The sequence below is a fragment of the Sparus aurata genome, chromosome 4, assembly GCF_900880675.1.
Source record: "Sparus aurata chromosome 4, fSpaAur1.1, whole genome shotgun sequence".
Classification (NCBI taxonomy): domain Eukaryota; kingdom Metazoa; phylum Chordata; class Actinopteri; order Spariformes; family Sparidae; genus Sparus; species Sparus aurata.
Window position 1 is genome coordinate 12,661,995 of NC_044190.1, and position 19,812 is coordinate 12,681,806.

Here is a 19,812-nt window from a genome sequence, read left to right on the forward strand (position 1 = left end):
AGGTTAAAAGTTAAAAGTTCCGAAGCAGGTCTTTGATGTTAATTAAACACTAACGCGAAAGTCACACGACTCATTCAGCACCTCTTAAGCATATTAGAATGGATTACACATGCCAGTTTCAAATACAATTTGCCACAGTTACACTATGTAGTTACTGCACACAAATTATTTAAAGCCAGAAATTAAATCTCTCATCCGTTTCTGATTCTCAGCCTTCCTCTCGTTCCCCCTTTCATCCTGTCACATTTAATGTTTCTGTAATTGTTGCTGTGATAAGATCTGATTTAACCAAATTACATTTAGAATTGGCAGGAAAAAGGCGTCTCCAGCATAACAACTGAATTTGTGTTTTGCTAAAACTGACTGCAGCACAGGCCTCTTTAATTCATTTGTAGTGCAGCTTAATCTTCAATCTGTGTTCATAAACACAACTCACAGAAGTCACACTCTCACTCTCTGTATCACACAGCACACACACACACACACACACACACACACACACACACACAGACACACACACAGACACACAAACAGACTGACCTGGAAGTGTCTGATGAAGAGTGCGGCTACGATGAAGCTCAGGACAAGTGATCCCAGTATCATGGAGTTACAGAACTGGAGGAGCCACACACTGAGGAGGCCGCTCACTTGAACAAGGTATAGAGTGGTCACCTGGAGAAACACACGTACGGTGTTGCTATGGAACAGTTTTGGTAGGTAATGTGTGATCATGTCAGCCCCTTACAATAACTCGTATGAGTTATGACCATTGGCTACCTAAAGGTTGCTCTCAAAGGAAAACAGGCATTTCTAGTTAATATCAGCCAGCATCCTACATTATCACATAACTGATGACAGTGGTAAGGTAAGAAGAAGTTGTGACTGGGTACTCAGCTACTTGCTGCTTTAAGTTTTAAGGGCCATTTCTTTTGGCATTACCACAACTGGACCCATTAAAGAAAGACAGCGAAGTGTAGCGAGACCCGTTCCTTTGGAAAAAGTGGGACCTCCAAAGACTGGGTATATGGGAGCTGCCAGTGGTTTAATAAGTGTCAAAATAATGTGACTGAATGGTAACATCTAGTAGGAATCAGTGCAACATTAGCACAAACTATATTCCAAGTTAAAGTTAGTGAGTAAGTTAGCTCGCTAGCTTGGGTCCTCCCAAATATTGACCTCTGTAAAGAAGCAGACAACTTGAAACACTCAAGCAATGTGTATTACTTGTCAAAAAAGGGCGAAAAGCACCGCAGTATGAATGCTCAAAGTATATGCAGTATAATATAATTCAATTAGTATTTAGGCTTGAGGCTGAGATGCTGTTTCAAAGGATTTGTCCCAAAGCAATTTTGTTAAATGTATCTTACAGCATTGTAAGAGTTTATATTTACATTACAGAAATAAACTCCACTAATTTGGGGAAATGTAGGCTCAAGGTTTTGAAAAGCAGTCCTCTGTTTGAGCAGTGAACAATATTAATGCATGTCCCTCTAATAGAATATTTAACAGCGTCATCAATGAGATACATACAGTTTCCTCTGGACCAACAAACGCTTTATATGACTTTTTTCCACATGCAGTAGCACTCCCCAAGACCTTTAGCTTTATCATGTAAAATTGATGGATTTAACTGGAAAGTTAGGAGAATTCTAGTTAAGGGTACTTTAACTTCTGTAACTTATTTATGTTGTTTTGACCATCAAAAATGATATTCCGTCTACCTCCACTCAGACAAGTGCAAATAAAAGCAAAACTATCTGCTTGGCGCGATACTACTTAAAGGTAAGTGAGATTTGAGTGAACGGACCATCACCAAAATTATTCAAAAACCTTCAATAATAATGTTGACAGGACACATCGAACTGCAAACAAGGTGAGCTATTACTCTATGCATGATGAATTTTTAATCCATCAAGTTTTATTTATGTGTACAACTTTCTCAGAATGGATCAAGTGTGACTGCACAGGGGCGCCAACACTAATGCACATGTAAGGGCTGTGGACAGTGGAGATAAGCAAAGGAGCTAGAAATCTTATGTGGCTAATGTGCACTGCTAACAGTTCTCATTTCTACAACACAGCCATCGAAATACCCTTCAAGTATAACCTTCTTTTAGCCATACCTGTGTAGTTGTTAAGAAGTCGACACCGTCGAGGGTGTATATGATGAGAGCCTGAACAAGTAGGATGAACTGGTTGAACTGCCATGTCAGACAGAAACAAAACGTGGTCACATACATCAACCACACCATCACCTTCTGAGGAGGAGAACACAAACAAACACACCAGGGTTAGACACTTGAACTAACGTCATATTTCAGCTGCGCTGCTAGCCCTTTGAGAGGCGGTTGGTTATCGAGCAGCTGGGTTGCGTGTTCAAAGGCTTTGATGTAATGTGGGCTTGTGTATACCTGCTGTAGGGTGGTGAGCTGAGGCCGGAGGTAACAGGTAATAGCCGTGACCTGCAGCGCTAGGAAGGGCAGAGACCAATTCTCCCTGAGGGAGATTGTGAACTCCACACGTGTAGTATCTACCCTGATAGTAGGGAGAGAGAGAGCAGAGGAGCGGTGGAGAGATGGGTGAATGGCAAATATCAGTTTTTTAAAAATAATATCAAAATGTCTAAGTCACAACTAACAACAACTTCCTGTGGTTTATGCATTTATTGCATGCAATTTATACATTCCTTATATTTGCCAGGAGTTAGATGAGAATATTTTTTGGGTCAAGGTTAAGGTTCCTTTAATGTCTCTCATTGGAAAAACTTGTCTTGGAACAAGGGAGCTGCTGCATCCGACCAGACATTGCAAAGTTAATTGCAAAGTCATGCTCACTGTTTAAACTTACCAATACCACTCTCATATCTGGAACACTGGAAACAACACAAAACAACTAGACCCTGTCCAGAGAAAAACCCATCTCTCAACAACCTCTAACTTCAACTAGTCAATACTGCATTTCATTTATTTAAAAAACAGTTGAACAAAATCAATAAGATGTGGTAACAAAAGCACATCCGGAGCCATTTCATGTTGATTATTCCATTTATTTTTTTTAATAGAATTTAAAACATTGCTCAGAGATTGCTGCAATGCTGTTTTGCTGTGAAGCTCCAGAGATGTTTTGTGGAATACAATCTTCACCTAACCTTCCACTGGCATGGGGGTGAGAATATAATGTCTGAATTTTAACTTATCCTTCAACTGAGTATAAAATCGGATGTCATCCAAAATAGAAAATAACATTACCAAATGAAAAAATACTACAACATTTACAGAGTCAAGAATATGTCTGAAATTGGTATTAGACTTCCCTCCTTTTACTGTCTCGTGCACACACATAAACAATAGTGATGGTTACCTAAATCTGGTATCAAACAGGCCCTGAGGTTAAATTTAGAAAGACCATAGCAATAAAAAGCTCTGAGCAACCTTTCAAAAATATCTAGCGAAAGTACACAATATACAGGCAGTTTTTGAACAGCCTAGCTTGTAGTTCCTCTCCTGTTTCCCAATCTACCTCAGGTATGTTATGCTGGCAGTAACCCACACAGAGTTAATTAAATTATACAAACTTGGGTAGGTAGCCATTTCTAACCATTAGTCAGCTGAATGTTCAGCTATGCGGCCATGAATTCTGTCTGACATGGTGAAAGCATCATCCAAACTGCCCTTCAGATATGTTCAGACTCAAGTATAATTACATCTAGCAGTTAGGATACTAATTTAGTCATTTTCTAATGTATGTTGTGAGTAATAATTTGATTTGTTTTACATTTCTTTACTCACAACACTGAAGAGTCTGATAGTGAAATGTTGAACATGTCTGTTAAGACATGTTAATTAAAAAAAAAAAAAAAAAAAATCTAAATAACTGTTTATTTGATTAACACCACATTATACTCTATAGTAGTTAACTGTTAAACATAGTGTTCAAGAATGTTTTTATGGAGTACATAAAATAAAGCAATCCTGTTTTTAAATTGTTAAATGTTTTTCTCTTAAAAGAGGTACACAAAAAGGACCAATAATTGTACCATTAAAGTGCAGGATTGATAAGCAGTATCGGTAAGAGTGGTAGTACCGGTAAATTCTTAACGATATCCATCCAGAATAAACACAAAGTTATTACCCACCTGTTGAGGATGTACCAGATCCCAGTGAGTGTACCAGCCAGCCAGGAACCAGACAGCAGCCATGCTGTGAGGTACAGAGCGATCACATACACAGCTTGTAGAGAGAACACTGTGTAAATGTAGAAATACACCGGCTCCAGATATGACTGGAACGAATACACACGAAGACACACATTCACACACACACACACACACACACACACAAATACACGCCATAAGTTCATTAGGCACTGCAAATGAACACTCAGAGTCGGGCAGAGTGACAGCGACCGACTGTGGCACTCAGGAATGCTGTGGCATTTTCAAAGTTGGGTCTGATATTTAACTTCCTGGCAATCCTGTCACAGCTAGATCGCAGAGAAAGCTAGGCAGCTGTTTCTCACTTAATTCATATGCCAATACAGAAACCTTTTCCTCAGTGTGACAAGTGCAAGTGAGCCAAACAGTGTCAGCTAAAAGAACAAAACGTCAAATGCCACAGCACCTCAAAATGCCTTACAGTCACTAATATGACTTCTTGGTTAATAACAATGACAACAGAACAAAATATTGGACTGTTCCATCATTCACACATTTCTCACACAATGAAAAGGGATTTAAATGATAAGAAAAGTCATACATACGGTCAACCATTTTGTGATAGTGGCAGTCATCACTCTAATATCCTGTGTTTTATAAGCCCATTGCAAACAGCTGACAGCTGAGTGATGTGTTACCTGTATGGGCAACAATCTGTAGAGAACACTGAGGAAGACCTCTTGGTAGATATTCATTCGCTGTAGGAGATTTATTGTCCTCCTGGATTCTGTCAAGTTGTCATGGATCAAATCAGAGAGCCCTAGAAACACACACACACACACACACAGAAAATGCCACCATTTCTTCACAGCTACATAGACTGAAAACAATTATTCTAGGCTTTGTGATAACCAGGGAGGGAGGACTATGAATGTTTCTCAAAGCTCACCGCTAATTTACAGAGTTATGGTGCTATTAAAGCACAATAACAGTGTTTGAAATTCCTGTCAACCTCTAAAACCACAGATTGTTCTGCTTGAATTCAGGCCTTTAATTGCTGAAAGCACAATGGATGTCTGAACCCATCAGTGCATTCAACCTTGGAAGCCCTCAAAACATCACTTGCTTTGCTGAATTTAAAAACTAAGTGCTGCCATGCTGCTTTTTCTACAACGCTTTCAGACTAATAGCAGAGGAAAGCTTTGGCAGAGCAAACACTGCAAAAGTCATTTACTGACTAAATCTATCATGAGAAAAGACATATCAAGATCTGGGTTAGGGTAGGGTTAGGGTTACGGCTAGACCTCTGCTAATCAATTTCAAACGGGAAATCCTGTATGAAGATAACGAAGTTGTTCCAAAGTAGAGTTAATGCTTTTATGTTCTTAGAGGGGCCGCAGAATTAAACATTTTCGACATTCACAACATTATTGGAATTGTAAAATGGCAAAATTGCAGAAGCTGTAATATTTAGATAAGGGTCAAATGTGTGACAAAACAGCATTACGATGAAGTTCTGTTGTGCTATGGAAAAGGCCTGGCCTACAAATCTCCCGACAAAACATCCTTCCATTGCAGTGAAAATTGTGATGCAAAAATGATCATTCCCACTAATCGTGAAACATATCGCAGTATCTGTTTAAATAACTGCTATATACTTTTTTTTTACATACAGCAATAGCTTTTTATTGACAAGGTAGTGAACATAGTGGAGCTGATTAAAAAGATGTTTTCCCCAGGTAGGTTCATTAGGCACTGCAAATGAACACTCAGAGTCGGGCAGAGTGACAGCGACCGACTGTGGCACTCAGGAATGCTGTGGCATTTTCTGTGGCATGGGGATCACAACAAAGTTGAAGGAAAGTAATCAGTGGACTGACATTTGCCAAGTTGCCCAACATGGCTCAAATAGAATGCTAATGTTGCTTCGTATCTGCTGTGTGTCAAAGGGCAACTGTTTGCTAAAAAGTTGGCAAAAATAAATTTGTTCCACTGGCCCTAACTGGGCGACAAAATTCCACTGAAAAGTTGAAAATAATCACAATGGGGAAAATAATTGAGCCTAGCTACTATCACACATCACCACCGTAATAAATACAAATCCCAGGTCTGCAATTTTGTCAGACGTAACATAGTTGCTAACTACTGTACTACAAAAGTCATGGCTTCATAACAATGTTATATCTGGAAGACTTGTATCTTGAAGTCAACATGTAACCCAGTGATCCTATCCTCTGATGGGGGTGCGGAGTGGCTGAGGTAGAGACACCTTTCATCCTTTGAAAAGGCACTAAACCATCAAAATGATTTTTTTAAGTGGATATTTAAAAAAAAATAAAAGAGTAGCATAATGGGGGTGCCCCAGTAGCTCGGTTGGCAGAGCAGGTGTCCCATGTACACTGGCTCAGCCCTCCGAAGCTCAGGGTTCAGGAGCAACCTATGACTCATTCTACACTCCAGTAACTGTTTACTTGTATAAACACATGTTGTAAGTAACTAATAATTAAAGCTGATAAATGTAGTCCAGTAAAAGTAAAAAACTGAAATGTAGGGGAGTAGAAGCAGAAAGTCACATGAAAAAGTACCTCAAATTTGCACTTAAGTACAGCTTGAGTTAATGTGCTTGGTTACTGTACATTCCATCTCCGGACAAAGCTGAATCAGTGTTTAAAATTAGATTATAGTTTCAGCATTTTCCTTTTCTTTTCCTTTCTAAATAAGATTAGTTAAACTGTAGGGTTTGTTTAGAACTAGTGTAGAACAGACTGTTCGCGTCTTTTGACCTGTTACTTAAAATACTAAAAAGAAAAACATCCAAATTGGAATAAAGCCACATTATTCATTGCCAAAGGCATTATCATGCCATGCAGAAAGACTGGTACTGACATTATGTGAGCTCAGTATCATTACTATGTATTTGGTTTGAAGGAAATAAAGTGTGACATCAAACTAGCAGCAGAGGGCTGAGTTTGTGCTGCAGGTTGGAATGTGTCAGCCTGATCACTGCTGTGTTCCTGATCCACATAAGACCATAACATCCATCAACAAAGTAAACACTACGACCTCCACACATGATACATTCTACTTCATTCATTCATTTTCATACTGCCTTAAAACTTTTCTTCTACCTTTCATCCGATTCTTCCTACTATGCCTATCTTAGCTCCTTCTTTCCAACATCAATCTTTTATTGTCCCATTTTTTCCATTATGCCATCACTCAAACCTTCCTTCCCTACATTTTTCTCCTCCGTTCCTTAACAGTAACACTTAAATCTATTGCAGTTTCAGCATATCCAGCTATTCACCAACGATAGGACACTGAGTTGACTCAGACAGAAAGGGAGGTCAGCCAGTTCCTCAACTGATTAGCCTTCAGCTCAATTATTTGCCTAAGAGGAAAATTAGGCCCATTTCCAACTAGGAATTTTACATGATAATGGGAACAAAATAATTAGACTAATTTTCCTCAGACCAGACTGTGCGTCATGAGAAACTGTACTGATTTGTTTGGTCTGGTTGGAAAAAAGAGGGAAAAGTTTCCGTCTCTCTGTAAAAGTGGATAGAGACAGCCATCTGGTGTCTCCAGCCATGACTGGCTATTTAAGATATTATATAAGACATGTCTGAACAACTGTAATAGTCTCACAAAATAACATATCCAAATATTCATGTGTATATATTCTGTGTATATGTGCTATTTGTGCAGTATGAAGGCATAATTTAATTTTGCTGTGCAACCCAATGTTGTACCTTGATCCTTAAAAGAAAATACTGGATTGTGTTGTTATCCTGCAGTTGTCTGGTTGTTAACCCAAAATGATTGTTTACTAATCCCTGTTTCCTTTACTGTTTCTATGCCTGTCAAGCTTTCAGTTCCCATATGGCACATATGCAGTTGACATGGTAACAGTGACAAAATTGAGCACTCAAAATATTTAGTCATGTTAAAAAAATGGGTTGTTAATTTCAGACAAAGACTGGCAAAAGTCGGCACCACAGCCGCCGGCCATCACTGTTGCTGGCTCAAAATCCAACTGTCACCACCAGATTTTGTCAGCTGCAGCTGCTTCCTAATTATGCTAATGTTAGCTCCATTAGTCGGCTGAAAACACTGTTCTGGCTGACTCTTTAATTATTCCAGCTGACTCATTTTAAAATAAGGATCCTGTAAGAGGAAATATGTGTGATAGATAGATTCATGATAGCATGCTAAGACACTGGGAAGAAGGCTGGATGCCCCAGCCATGAAACTTCTTCTCAGCAGTTGATGATCCATGTAGAAGAAAGAAACAGAAAAAAAGAAACAGCATTGTACTTGTATTGCAGTGTAGAGCCAAGTTGTCCTATTATTATAATTATAATTAACAAACATCTAAGATCAGACTGCTAGATTCTAACATAGCCTTATAGACCACATTCACTAAGATGGTCATTTTCCTCTGATTTCACTGGTGAGATAATGATATGCTGCTGTATTGCAGGATGTATAAATAAATAAAGTTGTATAAATGTAGGGAATCTGACAAACTGGTATCATTTCACCACTTCCTGATGGATCAGTAACTGAAAATGAGGGACTTCAGGCCATATTATGCATTCCATTTGAACTGGGAAGGCAGAATTTTTGACTGGGTAATCGACAACTTCAACTTGAAGGCCCCCTGAAGTCAGATTTCAGACTCAGACTCATATTAAATCAGTCTTACACAAAGTACTGACCAAATTCTGTGGACATGTTGTTTGTATGCGCAAAAATACTGCTGATGCGTTACTGATTGCTAACAATTGTTAAACTGACTAGAAATCTCTTTCCAACTTGTTTTACCTGAACTCCATTAACTCAGGTGTGAGATCATTCTTGGCTCCGACTTCAGATGTAAATGGAACACACCAATGTTTTAAGGGAAAACAGCCTGTTTGATAATCTATTATCGATCTAACATTCACAGAAAAGCGCAAAATGTAAATGCTTGTGTGATTTTATACATCTGTAGTGTTACCAAATAAGTGAATGCATGTCAGTTGTGAAACTGGGATTTTTTTCCTCAGATGAAAAACGTACTGTCAAGATGAATAATTTTTGCATCCTTGTTGCAGCTTTGGTTCTGTCAGATGATATTATTTTATACTTAGACCTTTCACTTTGGCTCTTGTGATTTTGCTTTTGTAAAGACGAGAATAAACACCACCATCTAAACTCTTTAGATACAGACTATCTCTCTTAATAGAGCTCTGTGCATGTTGCTTCAGTATATGGAGAAAACCAAGCATGACAGGCCTGACAGGTGTGGTTATAGCTGGTTGGGTGAGGGGTTTAAAGAACAGTCAATTGGACTCATAAAATCAAGGATGACATAGATGGACTGGATGTATTTTATAAATTGAATTTAAGTTCAATATTGATGTGATACATACAATAAAATCATCTCTAACGTAGTGCATACCTTCCTGTATGGATGGGGCCTGCAACATTTGCTTGAAGTATGAGTAGTATAGTCCACACTCCGTCCGAAAGGATATCTCCCGCTCCACTTCCTGAAAGTAGAAATGAGAATTTCGTTGTATGAAACCGAGCACTTCTGTTCTCTTTAATATGGAAAACAGATATCCTGGCAAGACATGACAGAGACATGGGGGATAGAGGCAAAGCAGCTAATACACTCGTAATCCTCAACAATAAGACAGGTAACGCGGTGTGTGTGCATGTGCTTGGAAGATGTCTACCCAGGAGACTTCTTGCTTGCCAAGCATGATTACTGTCCCACTGAGGCGTAAAAACAGAGAGCAAACAGTGAACAAGCAGCTGCGAGTATTAAATTGATCATCAATCTGTCAGATACAGTTTGCAGATAGTTCTTCCAGCTGTGCTTGACTAAATAGATATTCTTTGAATATAGTGATATATAAATTGACATATTGGTTATGTGATTAAACTGAGGTAAGTCTGTCAGATTGTGTCATTATTATTATTATTCCACAGACAAATGCAGTCAGTATAATCTTAGTGTTGCTATGCAATTTTTGATATCTTTTTCCAGTACTGATTAATAGGAGACACTACAGGTGTGTGTGTGTGTATATATATACATATATATATATATATACATATATATATATATATATACATATATATATATACATATATATATATATATATACATATATATATATATATATATACATATATATATATATATATATATATATATATATATATATATATATATATATATATATATATACATATATATATATATATACACATATATATATATACACATACATATATATATATATACACACATATATATACATACATACATACATACATACATACATATATATATATATACACACATATATATATATATTCATCATCCATTGTCTAAAAAATGTATGAATTATTAAAATAAATACTTTGAAAGACTGTTTTCTCAAGATGAGAGTGTTTCTCATGGTCTGAGCCATTAATGTCCACTTCAGTCACACTAACACAAACCAAACCTTTCAGTTTTATTCTTGTCTATACTTTGAAGGTTTGCACTGAGGTTTCTTCATATATCATTCATAGCCTGATTTATATAACATTGTTTTTACATAAAAGACAGGGTGAAAATTGACTTTTTTTTGAAATGGCTGTGGCAGCATTTTGTGATTTATGGAGAGATAAAAAGAGATATTTAAAATTCCACCTGGATAACCTTCGTCTCCAATACATCAACAAAATGAAACAAAATGTTTTTAACTTGGCTTTCCCCAATTTACAGATTTCTGTTCTGGAAATCTATGCAAACTAGTACATTTTTAAATCATATAAAATCTCAGTTTTGTATTCAAAACTCATTTTCTTAATGTAAGTAATCAACTGGGGAAATTTCATGGTGATATGTTTCGTTTAAAAAAACAAGAGAATTTATTCCTCCGTAGTGTCTCCCCTAGCCCATCCCACATAAAAAGAAATTCATATACACAACAAAACCTGTAACCACTGATATTTTTGGCTAAATGCATTGAAACTTAATAGGACAAAACCACCAGGAAGTGACATTCAAACACTCTCTGGATATCAAATGCTCAACATTTGCCACCAAAATAAATGTGTGTATGCAGATAATCAGCACCTCATTCCTTTCACATTGCCACTGGACCAGTTTGCCCTTCTGTTTTCTTTTCATTTTGTATCTCCCATTTGTCATCACGAACACACCGGAAAATCAGACAATAGTAGAAAGTAGCAGATAATATATTTTATCAGACTACATTGAGAAAATGTTAAACTTGTTTCAATAATATTCTGGAATAAACACATTGTTTTTTTCCAGAGCTGAAATCACTGATAAGAGTTGGACATGCGCAGTGCTGATCAGAAGCTGACAAAACTCAGACCACAGGGAAGGTACAAACAACTGTCACTTCTACTCCAGTCTCTCTCTTCAAACTCAGTACTTACTGAACAAAGTTCAAGCGCTGCTTGACCGAGTTGGATGGAATGATATTAATAGGCCAACAGCCTTGACTTCCCCCACTTCAAAGCACTGAGCCTGAAAAAGCTAATAAATGACATACTGTATATGTAATAAATACCTGTGCCTACTGCAGGGTCAATTGTCCCGTGTGCAAGTCTGAGTAATATACACTCATGTTAGGGCTGGGCAATATAAAGATATTACATCGTTACCGTGATATGAGACTATATATCGTCTTAGATTTTGCATATAGTTAGATCGTGATAATGCATGCATGGTGTTTTTTCCAGGTTTTAAAGGCTGCATTACAGTAATTAAGTGATGTCATTTTCTGAACTTACCAGACTGGTCCAGTCGTTGTAAAACTTGTCTTTACTCACTTAGTCATTATTTCTACAATGCTGATGATTATTTATCAAAAAAGTCATTGTGTTGGGCGCACAGGTGGTCGAGTGGTTAGAGCGCATGCCACATACGCAGCCAACCCTGGTTCGATTCCAGCCGGAGGTCCTCTGCTGCATGTCACAGCCCCCTCTCTCTCCCATATTTCCTATCTGTCTACTGCTTAAAGGAGAACTTCGGTCGATTTAAACATGCAGCTTCATTGCTCAAGCTACCCTTGACTTGCCAGTACCGAAGACGCGAACAAATTTGATCCAGCCATTACAGAGCTCCGTGAACGGAGACGTAGCATTGAACGCTAACAGCATGGGGTCAGAACTTTAGACTGTGTTTTAAGCGTCTTAACATGCTCCACATCTCACACCAAAAGTTATGCAACATCAGCAGACACTTTAGCACACAGCACTGTAGCGTGTATGACTCAAAATGAATAAAAAAGTAGTTAAAACAGTGTGTTTGTGCAAGGAGCTACTTACCTGTTTGTTGACATCCGTGTGTTCCGGTAGCTAGACCAAACTAGCATATCCATCGAGTGTGCACTTAACAGGCTTAACAGGCTATTGTAAGGCTCATGGCTCATGACAGGCTGTAACATGGACATGTACATTATGAACATACACACGAAAATGCTGGATTACGTTTCCGTCTCCGCCAGTGAGGGAGTAAATGCACGCTCGACGGATCAGCTAGTTTAGCCTAGCTACCGGAAGACGCCGATGTCAACAAACAGGTAAGTAGCTGCTTGCACAAACACATTGTTTTAACTACTTTTTTATTCATTTTGAGTCATACACGCTACAGTGCTGTGTGCTAAGGTGTCTGCTGATGTTGCATAACTTTTGGTGTGAGATGTGGAGCATGTTAAGACGCTTAAAACACAGTCTAAAGTTCTGACCCCATGCTGTTAGCGTTCAATGCTACGTCTCCGTTCACGGAGCTCTGTAATGGCTGGACCAAATTTGTTCGCGTCTTCGGTACTGGCAAGTCAAGGGTAGCTTGAGCAATGAAGCTGCATGTTTAAATCGACCGAAGTTCTCCTTTAATAAAGGTGTCTATGCCAGGAAAAAATTAGTCATTGTGTTAAATCTCCTCAAAGTGCTTTTGAAGAGATTTAAAAATAGAGACATACATATTGTATATCGAGAAATACCCACACTTCACATGAATGTGCCTATTGTTCTGAAAAACTGGCCACGCATAAATGAATAAATATGGTTGATTCTAGAATAAATATGATTAATTCTGGCCTCACAAAACCACAATTTGCCATTTCAGCAATGAGAATCTTGGGCTGTAAATGGACCACTGAGGATTGAGTTAATGTGTTGCTGACTGATCCCCTTGGAACTCTTCCCACATGCTGCTACTGTGAGCGAGAGCTTGTCTGCAATGTGCTTGGTTAATTAAAGGTTCAAATTAAAACAGTAACACAACTCCTACCGTGAGCTGTGAGAACCACAGCAGATTCTCGTGTATGGCGTTGACGCACCAGGCCTGAGACAGTGCCAGAAACCCTGCCAATAACAGCCCTGCTGCCATGGAGACACACTGTCGCCAAGGCCACCAGGGTAGTATGCCTGAACCGGAACATTTACAGGATCTCCCAAGCAGAGACACCCACCATGTGTCCTTATCTTGTGGGGTGTTAGACATTTCTGTCCCCCACACAATGTTACTGCAGCATCTTCTTTCAGCTGGTGTATTTTGTGTGTGGCCCAAATTGTGTTCTTGCTTTCTCAGTTTAACTCTCCTTCGAAGCTCCATTGCCTGAGAAGATGGAGATTATCAATAAATTCTTGGGTCCTTTGATGAGCTGAATCCAGGTAGATAAACAGCATGCTCCTGGGTAGAGCTATAGAACTGATCCAAATCCATTACTGCAATAATGTAAATTTGGTGTGTTTGTCTTTTCTTGATGTTGGTCCAAATAAATTAGCTTTTTAATCGCTTCAAGTTCCTTGCCAATGGAAATATGCAAAAGCTTTCTCTGAGGGAATGAGCAGCTGATTTTCTTCCCAATCCTTCTTTTGCATTAGCCCGAGGCACAGCAAGCCCTGGCTTTTCACCAAGAACTCTGATGAGATGGCTAATCCTCCGTTGAAATTAAGGTCAAAGAGAAAAGGCCTGGTTAACAAGTTCACACACTGCTCATTACCCTGAAAGCTAGTTCACTTCTCAGAAGGCACCGATCCTCTTCTCTCTGTCTCTCTCTGTTACCCTTTCCTCTTCATGGGTCTTTGAATAACTCCCATCTCTGTGATATGATGCTTGAAGTATCCAAGCGAGGGTCTGTCCGGCATCAGAATTGCTTTGTCTTCCCTCTGCTTCAAGTCTTTCAGAGCCTAAAAGCACACCAACCTCTGCCTCTCCCGAACTCCAACAGAGACTTCAAAACTTAAAGCAATCTTCCTAGCCAAGCCAGCGACTACGTGTGAGGAGAGAAAGCAAACATTAGGCACAGTGAGTCTGTGAACAACTGGATGGGCTGGAGATAAGTGGAGCAGCCAGAGGGAGGGAAAGAAAAGAGAGTTGACTACTGGTGACCTCTTGTCTATAAAAACACACATACACACAAGAAAAGAATAAGAGGGGGTGGGGATGGGGAGCTATGAGGAGAACATGTTGGAACATCATTCGGAAAATGTGGGGAACATTTGTCAGAGGGTTTGTGGATCTGGAACCGGCGTCAAGCTGTGAGCACATGTCTGAAATAAACTCCATGAGGCAACTGTCTCACTGCATACGCAACAGTGGTGATAATAAGCATTCTAAGGGCATGCGTAAGAGAGACCGAGAGAAAGAGCGAGGAAGCGAGAAAAACTTGATGATAAACCTAACAGACTCTTCAACCTCAGGCTAACACTGACACTACGTTTCCTCGACAACACGTTGGTTGAGGAAACCACATGCATGATTATTAAAACCAGTACCCTTTCTATTAAACAAGAGATCCACCACAGACTGCCAACACTCTGATAGCGTCAGTCATGTAGGGTCAGATCAGGCAAAGTAAGTAATGATGAGCGCAAAGTACCAACATCAAGCAGGCAGGACTCCCAATCGCACAAATTACTTTCCAGCATGTTTCACAGCCCTTTCCGTCCTACTTGACCTGCACAAACTTTAGAGAGCTTGTGTGTGCGTGTGTGTGTGCATGTGTGAGTGTGAGAGAAAGAAAGAGAGAGAGAGACAGTGAATGAAAGAGTGAAAGTGAGACAGAGAGGGAGAGCATGAGACGGTGGATCTCTAGGGCAGGAAACTAAATACATCATCTCTTCCGGCTGTGGGAGCAGCACAACAGTTCAATGTAAGGTCAGACTGCAGCATCAGCCGCCATAGACACAAGCGTCTGAAAGGTGTGTTTGCTGTGATTTACACCATTTGTTTCTGGCTTTAAAAAGTGCATTTGTTTCTCATGTACAACTCTGATTCGAACAAGGTTGGGACGCTGTGTAATAGGTTAATAAAAACAGAGTTTCCCAAGTGTTCCTGAGCCCATGTAGTAATATCCAAAGTTTTTCACCTCGCCCCATCTTTTCTTGCTAATGACACAGCCGTTAAAGAATGCCCCTTTTATATCCAATCATGATGCTATCACCTGTTAACTATGAGCCCGTTAACCTGTGGAATGTTCCAAACAGGCGTGTATTGAGCATTCTACAGCTTTCCCAGTCTTTTGTTGCCCCCGTCCCAACTTGTCTGAAACATGTTGCTCTAATACATAATGAGCAGATATTTTATTAACATAAACACATAATGAAGCTGATGCAGTAATAGATACCATATATCGTCTTGTAACTGTTTTCAATTGGGTGTATGTCAAGAAGAATGAGCAAATGATTACATAATTCGAACTTGTTTGGAGTCATGGCTGAAGCATATGCTGCATGTGGACCTAGGGCCTTAACAGGTCCCGGGCCCCTGACCCCCACCCCCACTGACACTGACTCTTGCACTCATACCTATCACCACCCTTGAATCTATTTAATCTATCTATTCGTTTGACCTTTTTCTAATTCTCGCTCCATCTCCACTGGGACAGAGGTTTATTGATCCACCACACTGAGGTTTTTTTGGGGAAAAAAACTTCCTGTTCAGACACATTTAAAAAGAACCAGTAAAAGTATCTGTCACTTCTTTCCCTATTTGCAATCGCTCATTGTAAATGTCAATATAGCAGCACACACAATACAGTTGTTGTAATTCAACTGTAACTCAAGTATATTTTTTCAGACAACTTTGTAATCATACAATAGTGATTTGATCCACATCTCAGTGCAGCAGGATAGGAATTACTGTAACAGTTAGCAATCACGAGCCAAAAAATATCACTATTTCATGTTCATTCACTTGAAAATAACTTTATCAAGAAGTCAGTTGTATTAAACATTGAGAGTTAGGGTTTGGGTTGGTTGGGGTTCTACAATTGCAAGACAGAGAGAACAAATAAATAAAGCCCCTTTGCCAGAAAATGGCAAAATTTGAGTTAGATTCAATGGATATTTTTGCCAAATAATCCTGCATTTTGCTATTGGAGCCCTTTGTGTCAGCACCCCAGCTGAGTCAAAGCAGTGACTTCATTGAAATGAATGAGGGAACTGCACTAAAGTCATTCTGAACACAGCCTGAGGTCTGGGTCAACAGGAATCCATTATACCCACTGGAAGGAGTGGAGTGAAAAGTCAGCCTTCATTGTGAGGGGGTGACACTTGGTACTATCTAATATGTGGAGAATTGTACAAGTTTTCAAACAGTCTCTCCTAGAAGACATTTAACATAACTTATTCTTATGCGAGTGACCGAGCGAGAGACATTGAAATGGCTGACTTTCTCACCTCCACACCTAGCCAAGTACTGTTAGAAGTTGTTGTCAGATTGTTGGCTTCAGAAAGTTGTCTGACACAGCCTCTCTCATCCTTTGAGGACATAAACAAGCATAGACTATCCATAGCATAACATTTACAGCCAACAACGACCCTAATACCATACTCGCATTATAGTTAAACTTACAACACACACATAGCAATGCATACTATATATAATATGCGGTATAGTATTTAGGGTGCATGTGGGCACGTCAGCTATTCAGCAGCCTGGATGCCTGTAGAAAAAAAAAACTGTTACAGAGACAGCTGGTGTAAGATTTGATGCTTCGGTAACAGCTTTTACATTGGATGGTAATTCCTTAATGATGTTATGGGCTTTCTTTTTACAGCGAGTTTAGTAATAGCAGTTATAGAGTTACTGTGATTCTGTGCCAGTAATTTTAGCTGCTGTCTTTACAGTCCATTTTGGTTTTTGTAGTTCAGCAGCCTAACTGAACAGAACTGTACTGTGATGCAGCCTGCCAACATTCTCTCACTGGTAAAAGTATAGCCTCCGCTGTGCCTGTGAGATTTAAAACTGACAACATTTTTCACAGATGACCTACTGATGGAAATAGCAGTTCAAGTCCCTCTGGTCTCCCTAAACAAAACAATTATTTATTTTGTCTTATTTACAGTAACCTAGATTGTTGACATGACAACACGGTGCTAGTTCTCCTATCTCACTCCTATAGGCCCTCTTGTCACAGTCCAATCGGACATGATCAGCAAATTTCATTTGAAGGAAATCCTTATTAAGAATTTGCTAGTGGGGCCTACTGTTATCATAGCACTGGAATTTCTAACTTTGACACCTTGGTACCTTGAAAAAAATCAATATTAAACACCAGGGGGAAAACTGACAAAACACTGAGTGGGGGCATACAATTTTAAATTTGTAGCAAAAGATATATAAAGATATGTAAAGACACACATATAAAACAAGGCTTGTATAGTGTGTGTGTTTAGTGCGACAGCATCTAGATTAATACTTCTGACCAAAGTCAGTGGAGTGTGAGCAACGGATCACTGCAGCACTTCATGTGTCAACTCGTTGTCGGAGAGAAGAGAGAGAAAAGTGAAACCTTTCCAAATCGACATACTGTATCAGTATAGATATATTTTTGACAACATTACTGTGGACCTACGTTGTTTCAAATGCGAACAGCATTTTCAGATTCAACCAGCTCTGTGTGAGTCTTTAATAGCATTAACAGACGGAAAAAATTCACACACACACGCAGACCCACATATGTGTGCAATGTGCGATGATGTCAGCCACTTATGCGAAAACATTTCAGGGAAATGTTTGCCAGGCCTGTAAAGTGACTTCCATTTATTATGAATGAAAGCATCTGTCTGCCTCTTCTCTTCACACACACATACGGTAACAGAGAAAACGAGCATAGGACCACAAACTGTGTCCGTACGGATTCCACTCAATTAACCGGATGTGCTGCTTTGTCTCTCTATGACAAAAACTCATCCATTACCCGGTGCAGATTGCCTCTATGTGGGTCAAGACACAATGCACATTTGCATGAGGAACAGATGAGGCACCTGGCTGGCACTGCGAGTTACAGATGAGACAAATTCTGTGCAGAGGATTTTTTCAGGGCCTGTTTTATTTCATTCCTCACCCTCTCTTCCATTCCACACAGTAAGGAGAGTCCATTCTGCAATGAGAATAATGCTTTAACGAAATGTGAACCAGTATGTGCAGATGAAACCCTGCTGTCTAGTTTAGGGATTCATGAGTCCCTATGAGCATGGACGATTCCCACCAAACTGGAAAACTTTCTAGCAGATTCAGAAAAAATATGAACACCAGTGTTACATCTTCAGCTTCTTGCTCTCTTTAAACCAATATTATGTAGAAATTGGTATAGAGAGTCACATGCCAACTACATAAAAAAACGTTATTGAAAATATCATTTCTTGAAAACGTATGTCTTATTAAACAAGCATGTTTAGGCATTTCTGCAACGCGGAAATCAAAATTTGCACAAGCATTGAGCACAAGGTCAATGCCAAGCAACCTTAACATGAAAAATAGACGATAACAACTGGCTGTAAAATGCAATAACGCAAGACAAAGAACTGAACAAGCCAGCTTATGTTACCTGCTATTCAACAGCAACAGGTCCAGCTCAGTATCTGTCTGCAGCCTTTTATTTGGCAAAGCAACTAAAAGCCAGTGGCGTCCATTCTGGCCCTGGACCTCAATCTCCTGGCAGTCCAGAGTCCTGGTAGTGTTGTACACATAAACACTCCGACTCAGCTCCTAGCAGAACTAAATTGCAGCCATAGTATGAGGCAGTTATTAATTGCTTTCAGGACACTCTGTAAATCATAATACATTTGAGTTTGAGCAGCAAGAGGTCATCAGAGGGGGAACCAGAAAACATTTTCTCCATAAAATATTATCCAGTTTCAAGAAGGTCAGTGTTAGCTGGTGCTGTGTGTGACATAATGCTACAAAAGAAGTCAAAGGGGGGCTGAGAAAACAGTCTATTCACCCCGTTTCAAGTCACTGTAACATTAAAATGATTATATTTTAAAGCTCCTATTTTCAGGTAAATGGGCTACATAATATTGCTTTAATACCCATTATGACAAGTAGTTAGCTTATAAGGAGATAGATAATAGTTTTTGCTTCGGTTTATCATTCTGAAGTAAATACTGATTGCACAGTGTGAAAACTGTAGAAAAATGACACCATCCCCACAGAGACTGGTTTCCAATAGCCCTAACTTTCTATGTTGTTGGGCCTGCCACCAAGCTGGATATTTCCTGCAAAACTATAAACTGTTGGAGTTTATGGAGCAGTGTCAGGGCACAACATTATCAGCAGTCACCATGCTGTAAAAACATTCAAGTGGCTGGTAGACTTGTCTCACTCACCAGCCAAAAAAGAATGATAA

The 19,812-nt window shown here is 39.3% G+C and overlaps 1 protein-coding gene across 3 annotated transcripts in view; it reads right to left on the reverse strand.

Moving 5' to 3' along the window:
• dpy19l3 (dpy-19 like C-mannosyltransferase 3) overlaps positions 1-19,812 on the reverse strand; it is an 81,259-nt gene that overhangs the window by 53,178 nt on the left and 8,269 nt on the right. For all 3 annotated transcript variants that reach the window (XM_030413179.1, XM_030413180.1, XM_030413178.1), the window contains exons 4-9: positions 9,600-9,690; positions 4,852-4,973; positions 4,136-4,281; positions 2,412-2,535; positions 2,124-2,258; positions 541-672 (exon numbers count right to left, since the gene is read on the reverse strand). In XM_030413179.1, the coding sequence (XP_030269039.1) occupies positions 541-672; positions 2,124-2,258; positions 2,412-2,535; positions 4,136-4,281; positions 4,852-4,973; positions 9,600-9,690 (750 nt within the window). The remainder of the gene's footprint in view (positions 1-540; positions 673-2,123; positions 2,259-2,411; positions 2,536-4,135; positions 4,282-4,851; positions 4,974-9,599; positions 9,691-19,812) is intronic.